Source organism: Serinus canaria, chromosome 1A (assembly GCF_022539315.1).
Source record: "Serinus canaria isolate serCan28SL12 chromosome 1A, serCan2020, whole genome shotgun sequence".
In the NCBI taxonomy this organism is placed as follows: domain Eukaryota; kingdom Metazoa; phylum Chordata; class Aves; order Passeriformes; family Fringillidae; genus Serinus; species Serinus canaria.
In genome coordinates this window covers 38,241,141-38,253,703 of record NC_066314.1, presented here as the reverse complement: position 1 = coordinate 38,253,703, position 12,563 = coordinate 38,241,141, and the positions used below count along the sequence as shown (strand labels likewise).

General features: G+C 35.5%; 1 protein-coding gene across 1 annotated transcript in view; it reads right to left on the bottom strand.

Annotated features, from left to right (window-relative positions):
• OTOGL (otogelin like) overlaps positions 1 to 12,563 on the bottom strand; it is a 90,811-nt gene that overhangs the window by 22,769 nt on the left and 55,479 nt on the right. Inside the window, exons 32-40 of the mRNA XM_050969903.1 lie at positions 11,867 to 12,023; positions 11,316 to 11,342; positions 9,733 to 9,900; positions 7,900 to 8,178; positions 7,164 to 7,281; positions 5,851 to 5,930; positions 2,176 to 4,979; positions 1,329 to 1,506; positions 312 to 454 (exon numbers count right to left, since the gene is read on the bottom strand). Coding sequence (XP_050825860.1) covers positions 312 to 454; positions 1,329 to 1,506; positions 2,176 to 4,979; positions 5,851 to 5,930; positions 7,164 to 7,281; positions 7,900 to 8,178; positions 9,733 to 9,900; positions 11,316 to 11,342; positions 11,867 to 12,023 — 3,954 coding nt within the window. The remainder of the gene's footprint in view (positions 1 to 311; positions 455 to 1,328; positions 1,507 to 2,175; positions 4,980 to 5,850; positions 5,931 to 7,163; positions 7,282 to 7,899; positions 8,179 to 9,732; positions 9,901 to 11,315; positions 11,343 to 11,866; positions 12,024 to 12,563) is intronic.

Below are 12,563 nucleotides of genomic sequence, written 5' to 3'. Positions count from 1 at the left end.
ATGCAAGACTGTTGCCTTTAACTGTTGCCTCCTGAAAGGAGACATGCATATTGAGAAGTAACCTCACCTCTGATAATTTAAAAGGAGTCTACATTTGAATTTCCTTATAACACAACAATTATTATTTATCTCAAGATATAATTCTTTTATCTAGACAGCATTATTAAACATGCTTCTGGAAAATTAAATAACTGGGTATTTTTCACTGAGTGTGGCTTTTATGTATAAGTTTTAATTGACATATTTTTGCATAATTTCAAACCTATAACACAAAAAAATTCAAGGAACAATTATAAATGCAAGAACCTTACCTGATTAGCAGGACATTTTTCAATATGAGCAACAATTATTTCTCCTGGTAACTTGACTAAAACATAGGAAGCCATATTGCAGAGGGCTATGTTGTTTCCATCAAATGTAATAACACTCAGTTCAGACAGTACAGAACACTGACCTAAAAAAGAACTGTTATTTAATGAGGTTACCACAAAACTGAACACAGGGCATTTCTAAAAACTTTCAGTTCTAGCATTATTTGCTTTTGCAGATACATTCATAGATAGACAGATAGATGACCTTGTTCTGCAGACAACATACTGAGCCAGAAGCCTAATTAAGTGTTTAGGTTAATCAGTCGAAATTCCTTAACCTGCTTCTGTGTGCCCAGGGTAGGGAAAAATGTTTAAATTGGTGAACATTTTTACTTAAGTCAATGTCTTACAGGCAAGGTTAATGAACCTGCACAATGTGAGATAAAATATATGCATTAAAATATCTATATTTTTGAGATACTGACAAGGGACTTGTCTGTCTTATCTTGAAAAAAAATATTAAGTGCAATATTGGTTTCATTGATGCTGCAAGGTTTTAAATATTACTTTTCTTTAGCCTTTTTGTTCCCTTGGCAGGCTTATCCACCAGTTTCTGCAGTGTCTAAGCATGAATAAAAACTGAGCTAAATGAAATATGGGGTTCTGTCTTTCAGAAAAGCTTGTATTTAATTTACTTTTCTTCATAAAATGTTGAAATCTTAACATTTCTACTGATAAAAATTCTGAAAAGTCTCAGCTGAAAAATACTGGTGTTCATGCTGGAGATGTCATTTCAATGTTTTCATTAAAAAAGAAAAATATTTTCATTCTCCAGGACATCAATTCAAAGGTACCAAAATGTTCCGTATATTTCATTCTGCTTTGCTGATGAATACCTCTTTTTAATTCATTCCAATATTTAACCTCATATTCCCATTGTAATAACCCTTTAATTTATTACTTGACATTTACAGATCAAGGCTCTATACTTTATTTAAAAATAAAAGAGAGACTTACAGGGACATTCCCACTCTGGACAACAGCTGTCAGTGTTAACTTGAACAGGCATTCCTCGAAAACCACAATCTGGCTTCTGCACATCCTTAGGGCAGTTCCTTGAAAGATTGTATAACATCCAAGCTGTATTCACACATACATACTGGCTACATTTGTCAACAGGTTCCAGGTATCTTGGCTGTCATATAAAGAAAAAACAACCAGAGTCAACTTTAACTTCATTGGCCTTATGAAGTCCAAGCCATTACTTGTCCACCCCCCAGCTCTGAGAGAGAATCAGCAGATCTTCCAGCCCCTCATCAGTTATTTTGGAATGACTTGCATTTGTGTGGTTGCAACCAGTGACAATGGTGCATGTCCATTCACCCACACCATTCCTTTTCCATCCAGATTCAGTGGAATACCCTATGTAAAGCATTATGCATTGAGGGTACATATTATAATCAGTTATAATCTGAAGCATTTAAAGAAACATGCATAAAATCATGCATTCCCATAATTCTAAACTCTATGACAAAGAAACAATTGGAAGAAGGAAAGACAGGGTAAGATTACTCAGAAACATCAAAGTTCCAAGGATTATGGCTTTTTCAGCACCTCAGAAATATATTTAGCTATGCAGAAAACTCATTTTTTTAAGAGCAATGCATCCAAGTTGCAGAATATACCAGGGCAGTGTAAGAACAGTAACAAAACTATCCTCTAAGAACAACTGAGAATTTTAAAACAGGTAAATTAAAGAGAAAATATGAACTATTTTAAATCTCGGGTATTACATATGTAGAATAACAGAATAGACTGAAAAATATATATGTTAACATAGAGGGGAAAGTAAGACTGATCATACCACACACTCAGAAGATGTAGATATCAGTGTATGCATCATCGTGCCGAAGTAAGCCTTGTCAGCTACAGCCATGGTTTCTGATGAGGATGGCAGAGCCATTCCACCACTAGAAAGAGACAAATCTATTATAGCTCTGGTTTGCAGCTCTGTGGCCTCTGTTACACTAAAATAAGGTGTAATGGGCTCCTGTGTTGGTATTTTGGATCTTTCTGTTGTCGTTACATCCAGGACTCCAGAAATAGAGATGTTTTTGACTGAGGTTGTATTCCTTGAAAAAAGTAGACTCTGAAGTGCAGTTACTGGCAAATAAGACAGGGAAGATTTGTCAGTTGTGTTTGTCTTTGTCTTGGTAGCATTTTTTTGCTCATGTGACATCTGACCATTTTCTGAAATATCCACAGTTTTTTCAAATGAAGTTGTGTATTTAACTTCTGATGCCATGTATGAGGTACTCTTCATCTGTGATAATGGATTCATAGTACCAGTTGTTTTCATTACATTAATCTTTGGAGTTTCTCTAGTGCTCTGTGAAGCTTGAGTTACTGCAGTTGTAAATAGAGATTTGTGTGTTTCTATGGTGGTAGGAACTGAAGCTGAAGCCATATAAAAATCCAAATTTACAACAAAAGAATCAGCAGTTTTTGTCGTAATCCTAGAGGCTACGGTGGTGGTGCCTGAAGTAACTAATAAACTGGCTGAAGAGCTAGGTTGCATTTTTGCATAAATATAAGGTGCTTTTGAGGATGTAGCATTCACTGTTGTGGTCCTGATCATTGGCGTAGTGGATTGAGTGATGATTCCAGCTGGTATGGCTGATATTGCTCCATCTTCTTCTGAAGAACTTATCGAAGAACTCTGTTTTCCTAGAGAAACATTAGAGATATGAGTGGTCTTAGGAGGAGGTGAAGGCATAGAGGGCTGGCTTTCTAAACTGATCTCAGAGGTGTTAAGTGTTAGTAAAGAGGGCATTACAATGGATGTTTTTAGTGCTGCTGAAAAGTTGGTAGAGAGAGTTATTTTTAAAGTGCATTTAGAAAAATCCACAGAAGTTGCAAGGTCTATAATTGGAATTTTTGAAGTTCCTTGTGTATCTAGAGCTGAAACTGATGCTTGGGTAGCACTTATATTTTGTGTTAGTGGTGATGTGCTACTGACTATGGGAATCAATGAAGAACTTGAAGTCTGAGGTGTCACATAAGATGGTTCTGATGTTGATAACAAGGTTGTAAATAAAGATGATGACCTTGTAAAAGAAGGATTTTTGGAAATGGAAGTACCTGAACTTTGAGCCACAGGGTCAGTTTTCAATTCTACATCTGAACTTTTTGTGTACTCTGTAAGTTCTGAAGCAGTTATTGATGTAGAATTTAGAGGTAATACCAATGTCCTGAGAGGGAAGGCTGTAGATGTCACAGATTTCTTTGGCTTTTTAGAAATGAATGACAATGAAAAGAAATCAGTGCGCATTATTTGCTTATTTTTTGTTGAGGCTTTACTTATTATAAACCTATCAAAGATTGTTGAATTGATTAGAGGAGTGGAGGCACTAGAAGGCACTGTATAAAAACTTTTGGAGGCAACAGTGGCACCTGCCATAGCTTTGGGCTTCAGGGAGGTATACAGAGAATGCACTGGTGTAGAGACTGTGCATGTTGCAGCACTTGAAATATTTTTAGGGATTTGAGAAACAACTTCAGGTGAAGATGTAGTCATTATTGGCAGAGCAGCAGAAATACTGCCCTTTTTTAATGGAGATGTCTGCTCGGGAACAGTCGTTGAAGATGAAAGTGGCTTTGGAGAAAAACATCTTGAAGAGCTCACATTTAATGATATCAGAGAAGTTTTAGACAAGGGTTTTGCTGTTTTGAAATATGAAACTGGGATTAATTGAGGAACACTTGTCTCAGAGCTAGAAAATCTAGTAGTCATAGGAATTTGAGGAGCGGCTGAAGTCAGTGCAGAACTGGGTGTTGGGTACACTGCAGTTCGACTAATGCCAGACCTAGTTCTAACAGACAAAGCAGATATAGGAGAAGTAGATGTGCTTAATGTCAGTCGTGGATCTAGAAGAAATACAGATCTTGTGAAAGTTTCTCTGTCAGCCCTTGAGGCAGACAAAGACACTTCAGAGTATATTTCTGCTACCTTAGAATGACTTACTGAAGGACTCCTACTCTTCCCAATCCCTGCAGGCAGCTCAGAAGTGACCAAAGATATCTTGGAGGCTAAAGCTGTTAGTGCTGAGGAAGGTCGAACTGTTCCTAGCTGAGTGGTTGATGTTTCAAGTGAAAATGGAACTACCATTAGGGAAGTGGGTGTTAATAATGCAGAATGTGTTGGAATAGGACTTGCACTGAGCAGGGATGTTGCAGTTGTTATTGTAATGGGTAAAGTTATAGATGCATTAGAGCGGGCAGTACGTGATGTGACTGCTGAGGCTTGAAAAAGAATTGGAAAATCTGTTGAAGGGATGGGTTTGGAAAGGACAGTAGGGCTGGCTGTTCTGTGAAGTACATCAGAAGGCTCCACTGTACTTGGTAATGAAAATGTTGAATAGGTGGCGGCATTAGAAGCTTCCAATGAATAAAAGTCTGTAATGGACTGTGCCGACATATTCATTCCCCTTGAAGCTGTGTTTGCATTTATGGTTATTTTGTCTGTCACACCGATGAGAGTTGATTTATTCCTTGAAGTAACAAATACAGGGAGTGTCTGAGGAAATCTCTCTGTGGTAGGACCCATGTGAGAGATTAACAGTGAAGGCTTCAGTCCAATGTCTGATTCTGTAGGTGTCACAGGTATGCCTAAAAGGAAAAATGTGTGTTTAATTGTCTTTTATGGATTATTAGTATAGAAAAATAGCAAATGAATCTCTACTCAAATCTCATTTAAATATTAGCAAATCAGATCTTGCCAATGGTTCCAGGTTGTCTGATGACTTTAGGGAACTCAGCTGACTCAAAATGTTTTCTAATTTTCTCTGCAAACAAAGTAGTTAATTTTTTTTATTGGTGAAAATCTTTATTTTGCAGAGCAACAAGGCAATTCCATACAAAATTCAGTAAATCCAAAATAGTAAAATGTTGAAATAAGTACATTACATCCTTAGAAGGTATTATATGAGATATCTTTGTACCAGAAAATATCAAGCATAACATATTTAATTCAAAATTTGTACAATAAGATACAGTATTAAAACTAAATCTGAATGTTAATATAACTCTTTATCCTACAGAATGAGGAAATATGGTATCTTTGCACACCAGAAATTACAAAATAGGGGAGCTGAATTTGTTAGTGGTGTGTCATCCTCTGAAAAGACTGAACATTTTGCTACAGCTGTATTTTTTCATTTGGAATACCTCCCTTATAGATGTGTAATATACTGGCATTATATAATCAAATATAGTTACTCTGAGTATAGCATAATCACAAAAGGTTATATATAACCCACTATTTGAGAAATATGAGAATTCAATGTAAAATAGAACTTTTTGAATGCAGAAGCTGTAGTTTGGATGACTGAGAATGGAGCCTATGTCCAAGAGAAACAATCTTCAGCAGAAATATGTTCTGAGAAAGCATTTAACTTTAAAAAAATTACATTTGATTAATCCTTTCCTAGGATCTTGGAGTAATTTATAACAGTAGATCAACATAATAAAGTATACTCACAGTCTTCTGGATAAACACATCTAAGTGTGACCTCATCAAGGATCATGTTTTTGGGACAGTATGGCATGCATCCTTCAACCCTTTAAAATATTGTATAATCAATTCTAGAGCCACAGTAGAAGTATAAGTTAATTTTAAATTGTTTTACTTTCTCTAAATAAACCATTAGAATGCCTTATCAGAGTTCTGAGAACTTTCCAATGAAATTATGAACATAGCATTTTGAGGCATTTCAAGGACACAAAGTTATTGAGCAGCATAATTCTATTTCTAAACTGTTAATAATTATTTGCATAGGCTGATGAATATGATAGCTTTGGACCATTTATCTTCCACAACCAGATGTAAGTTTAGATCCCTAAACAGAAAGGATTTTCACAGAATTATGAACTTGTCTACAAGACTTTTGTTTTATCCAAATATGCTCATTTGAGACATTAAAATATATAGATTGACTCCATAAAGCCTTTCTCTTGCATCCTTTCAACACAGGAGAATCAGACAAATCACTATATTCCCATGTCTTTTTCATTCTGGGGGACTTTTCAATAAGAAAATCATGACATTAACAACGAGTGTTCCCATAAGGAAAAAGCTAAGAATACCAAGAGAGAAAATTAGTCATATTAGTAGTATTACTAATCATAAATTGCATATGCCTAGAAAATCTGAAATCTAAAATATCCTCTATTTTCCCCCATAATGTGCCTTGAGCTTTTAGGCATTTTTCCTTTTAGTTTGCTGTGGTTGTTTAGAGGCCAGGGGAGAACCACTGAGATAGGAAATCTGTGTACTAAATCCCAAGCTACCATCACCCCTCTGAAATCCCTCCCTTCATGCCAGTGGGCATCAGCCAGTATAAAAGTTCCCTCTTCTTGCAGGAGAGGGCGTATTCCTCCCTTACTATTCCTACAATTTTTGATCTCTGTCATATAAACACAGAAAGATGTAGTTGTTTTAACATCATGGTGTGCTGGTTTAGGATGCAACTATAAATCCACAGAAGGAAATAGCCTTCATTTAATTTAACAGCTTTCTACTTAACCACTACCAGAAGCTAATCCTCTGGGCTAAATACAAACCCTCTTACTCTTGTGTTGGAAAGCACATCTAAATGGGAATACAAACTGTGGGAAATGGGAGGCTTAGAACAAATGTTTTCACATGACTTTTGAGAGTTTCTCATAAGGATGATATTGAAATCTGGATAGTAAAACTAAATGGAAATTGCAGCAGCAGTGATTTTAAGAAAGCATATGGTATGCTTATTACAAAAAACAATACAGTAGTAATATGAGATTAATTTTACTTACAGAGGAAGAAATTTGCATGCTATTCCTTCAGGATCACTGCATGTCTTAAAACAAGGATTAGCACAAGATTCATATCTCCATTCACACATCCTTCTGTAAGGCACAGAAGCACTGAGTTCTGAGAAGGAAAGAAAGGGGTTTTTAATTGATTCAATAGTCAATAAACAATTTAAAAGTACAACCTTTTCTATAACACACATTGGGATCTTTAGATAAATGAAAAAATGAAAACCAAACAGACAAATTTTTCAGAACTTTCTAATAGGTGAGATTTTGTTCAGTTTCAAGTATTTTAAATTTGTTCATGTTAAAAGAAACTTCAAGATTTGACAATAAAAACAGCTATTCATTTTTACAATATACTCTGTTCCGAAACCTAAAAGATCAATTAAACATATTGAAGATACTGTTAGTTGCAGATGCAATACAATTACCCAATTCATTTAAAAGAATAGATATCTATAGATTACTAATGAGATATTAACATACATCTTTTTGTGATATGCCACTTTCATTTTGAAAAAGCAAGCCAATGAAAATGTAGTTCAACAATAAGGTGACCATCCTATCTGCAAAAGTTAGAAAATAATAGCATTTTTAGATAGAGTGGAAGACAGAGAGAAATTAAAAATAGGAAAAAATATTTCTTACTATTGCTGATGAAATACAAGAAAGAAAATGCTCTGAAGGCAAACAGAAAAAGAATGTTTATCCCTGAGGATTATGTAAAATTTACCTTCAATACTAAAGCTACTGAAATGTTTGAATTCTTCTGAACCATCATACTTTTCCACTTTAACACTGGATGAAGTGAGAATGATGAAAAAGCCTTTTTTACTGTGCAGCTCGAAGGCACTGAGCCCTGGACTCCAGAGACCCTGGTGGTGGAAGAAGGTGGCTCGTCTCTGAAAGGAGGCATTTGCCTGCCACTGCTCCAACCCGATGGTTTCATTGTCATGTACATACAGAAAGTAGTTTGGTCTTTCAGCAGATTCAAGGGAAACAAGAGACAGAGCTTCCACATAAGAAAAAAAAATAATTAAAATGGTGAGATTTTCACAGAAAACAACTTATAATTGAGATTAAATCCTATATATTGGCTGTTAAGTGGCTCCTTTTAAAAACTGTCTTTTCACCAAAAAAAAAAAAAAAAAAAAAGAAAAATCAGCTTTATGTTGCACAAAAGAGAGCTAGAAACGGAGTGCAAGGTCTAAAAGAGACTCCAAATGATCATATAATCCAGAACCACCAAGGAACTTCAGTTAGACCAAAATTGCATTCAGCCAACTGCTACTAACTTTCAAAAATAATTCCTAAGCAGTCTCAGACTGGAACTTGCATATCTTGGGAGTTTTTCTCAAGTTTGGACAAAAGTCTGACAGCTTAGCAGGGCCAAAATTTCATTAGTAAATAATATCACATGGTAAGAACATTGAGGTCAGACTTTTTTTTATATGCAGTCATGTCCTGAAATACTGTAAGAAAATCTATGGCCAAATAAGAGACCTGACCTCTATTTGCTCTACCCATGTCACAAATCAAAAGTGATAAAGTTCTATGAAAATGTGAGGCTTTATAAGAAGACTGACTTCATACTTGATTTTCAACTTTCAAGAATACTGTCTTGAAGTTCTTTAATCAAGAGGAATATAATCTCATTCCTCATTTCCATATGTGTACTGCACAGATATAATGAATTATTTACTTCCACTTTACATAGGGATTTGACAACTCTGAATTGATTCTTCTGTTGTATGTATTTTTCATTTTCAAAATCACATCTAAAAACCTAATTTTCCCATGGCAACAAACATTCAAATGTTTGTAAACTTAGTTTGAAATTTTTCTGTGGAAAAATTTTCTTTATGTTGATTTTTGAGGGTTTGTGATTTTTTTCAACACATTTAATTATTTGAGAAAGCAATGACAAAATCTTTATTGATTTAATTGGCACAATCCTCACATATGTGAAGAAAGAACAATATATGTGAAGGAAAAATATTTAAACAGGTTTATTTTTGTTGTATAGTTAGGGTAAATCTCTGATAAGTAAAAAATAGAGCTTAGGATTAGCTCTTCACCTTCTATGTTGCACAGAGATGCTGCTTGTTAACAATACAGAAATAGATTGATCATTCTGAGATGCACATTTTCTAGGTCAGGAAAAGTAACAAATAATGTGGAAACACAAGGTAGAACCAATTTTACTGGAGACAAAAATATCCTGCATTGACCTTCAGTGTTGATATTTGCTAGACACTTGTGAAAAATTCACCAGTTTCCAGTTGTACAAACTAATTGGATTTTTTCACAAAGTTACTCTATTCACTTGTATTTTGCAATACTTCTAAAATAATTTTTGAAAATTCAGCTTTAAAGCTGGAAGTGAGGTTTTTCTAATATTAAAAAAATTAAAATTTAAATCCCTCCTTCATTTTGAAATTGGCCACTTATTCCAAAACCTAAAAATATCTAGCCTACTTTAGGACATTTAGAAGATGCAGCAAAAATCATTCACACAGTTTGATATATATATCTCACCATTAGCAAAACTGCTGAGAGCACTTACATAAATCTTTATCTTTGAAAAGACCTGGAGTTATCATGAAACTGAAAATTACATTTCCATGTGCTCCAGTTCTAGGCAAGGGAAATATCTTTCTGCTGGATACATTAGCCCCTATAATTGTGTCATTCACTCCAAAACTTGCCAAAATATAGGGTCCTTCACCAAGACCTACGGGAAGAAAAATTTTTATTGCATAATATACAAAACTTAAGTCTTGATTTTCCACTTGGTTCCACTTGGTAGTGGAAACATGCATAATTCTGTCCTGGACTTTAACCCTGGCAAGCAGCTAAGCACCACACACCTGGTCACTCACCACACACCTCACAAAAGAACCAGAGGGGAAGAACTGAAAAAAAACTCAGGGGTGGAGATAAAGACAGTTAAATAGTGGTTTGGTTTGAGTTTTGTCTATAGAGAAATAAGGAAAAAGAAAAGGAAACCAAAGAAAACAATTGCAAAAAAAACCCCAAAGAAAAGTGATGAAATAGCCAAAATTCTTTACCATCAGCTGACCAACATCTGGATGAACCCTAAGCAATGCCAGTCCCAGAAAACTTCCCCTCCAATTTCTATTGCTGAACTCAACATAATGTGTTCTACAACATCCCTCTTGTCAGCTGGGGTCATTTGTCCCAACTCTGTCCCCTCTAACCTCCTGTGCAGCCCCAGCTTGCCTACTGGTGGATCAGCATGAGAACTGGGAAAAGCCTTGATCTATGTAAGCAGTAGCTAAAAGACCACTGTCATTACAAATACAAAATATATTATTAAATTCGTGTTAACTATGAAGAAAATTAGCCAAAACCAGTACTCCTTCCTACTTTTTCATACAATGATTAAGGTCAGAAAAGACCTTTAAGACGCCTGCCATGATGTTCACCATTAAAGCCATGTCCTCGAACCTTTTTGAGAAAGATAAAATTCCCTATTACAAAGTAATTGTGGGAAGTGAGCTATACCTAGCAAGATGTACATGCTACTACTGTGGTAGGCCAGACTGAAGGAGAAAAAAAATTTCTATAATGATCCTCATTATAAGATGCAAGTCATCCTTGTCATCAAAAAGACACATTAAAATTCAGATTCATTCATTCATGGCAATTAGTCAAGCTTCCCTTTTCAGTATCTATTGCTCCCTATAAAGTATCTGCACAGTATCCAAATATTGGATGACACAGGAATTCATTCTGTGAAATGAATACCACCCTCATTCTAAGGTACTGTTCTTTTTACAGTACAGTATTGTGAGACTTGTGCACAAAATCCCATAACCCATCAATGTCCAATTATTGTCGGTCCCAGCTCTGAAATTTACAGTACAAACTCAAGGAAATATCCTTCTAGAGCTTCTCCCTGACTGCTACCATATGTTGTAGGATGATGGATCAATCCACCCCCCCCCACATTGAGCATTATGAACCTATAATGGAGGCACTAGGGATTACTAGGATCATTCAACACAGCAGGGCCACTAATCTTCACTCATTAAAAATAAAAGTAATGTTAAAACTACATACATCAAGTCAAAAACCCCATAAATTAATCGAGTTTTTTAAACAAGAATACAAAATAGTACATACCCTGGTTGTAATATTCACAATCATAAGCTAAAAGAAAAAGAAAACAAGCATATTATTATTATTACTATTATAATTATTATTAGTAGTAACAAGAGAATCTATGTATTTCTGCACCCTAAAAATATAAAGCTCACTTTCAGGAGAGGAAGTTTCATGTCCCACAAGTTATTTCAGCCAATGACTTTATTTTCTTAGACTTTTGTCCAGTGACAACAGAACTGAAGCAGGAATTATTTTATTGCTAAGAACCCTTCTTGCTGTCAAAGAAAAGAACAGACTGGGTCTCTTTGGAGCCCTACACAGAAAAATTGACAGCCAGCAGTGCCTTTCCCACAGTCTCTGCACTAACACACCCTAAGCACAGCCAGCCCTTTTCAGCAAGACAGTGAATTTGGGTGTATAAGGATGACACAGCTAATACAGAGACAGCTTGAGAGATGTGAACCATGTTTATCATCCACTTAATTCTGTCATATTTGTATAATTGGGCAGGAAAAAGCCAGAGATGCCTTTGAGATGAGCTCTGGAGCATGGCCAGCCCAGGTACATACCACAGAGCAGAGGAGATCGCCAGTGAATCGCTGCTCCTTGCTGGCAGCACTTGTGGGCATAAGCTGCAATACTGGTACACAGACACTCACAGTCCCCACCAAGATTGCAGTTGCATGTATCTGTGTGACAATTTTTGATAAAAGAAGTCACATCAATCTGGGAGAGGAAAGAACAAAAACAGCTTGCTTAATTGCATGAGCTGTACAAATTCCAGTTGCAGTAGGAGTTTTACTTCTGGACTGACTGAAAGAATTAAACTGACTGAAAAATAATGTGTTTTCCAAGTTTGGGCATATTCCTACACACTTAAATATAAACTTCAAATGAACAGCTTATTACTAAGTTAAAGGTCAAAAGAAAAATTCAATCAGTGATTACAAACAAACATGCTTGTCCACACACTTGCTGTTCATCAATTTTAAAGAATTATTGAAGCTGGCAGTTCTGCTTTTATAAGGCAAATACTGCCATCTGTAGTCATCCTATCAGTTTTGCATGAACAACAAAATCAGAGCTGTGACTCCTGATTACCAAGTTATTAAAGTAATAATTTATAGAGGGGAGATTCCCCAAGGGAAGAAACCTTGGGACCACTGGTGATATTGTGCAGAAAAAAAATAATATTTCTGCACTTATCAAGATTTTAATACAATTTGCCCACAAAACTTCATTAGATCAGAAATCCACATTCTCTAA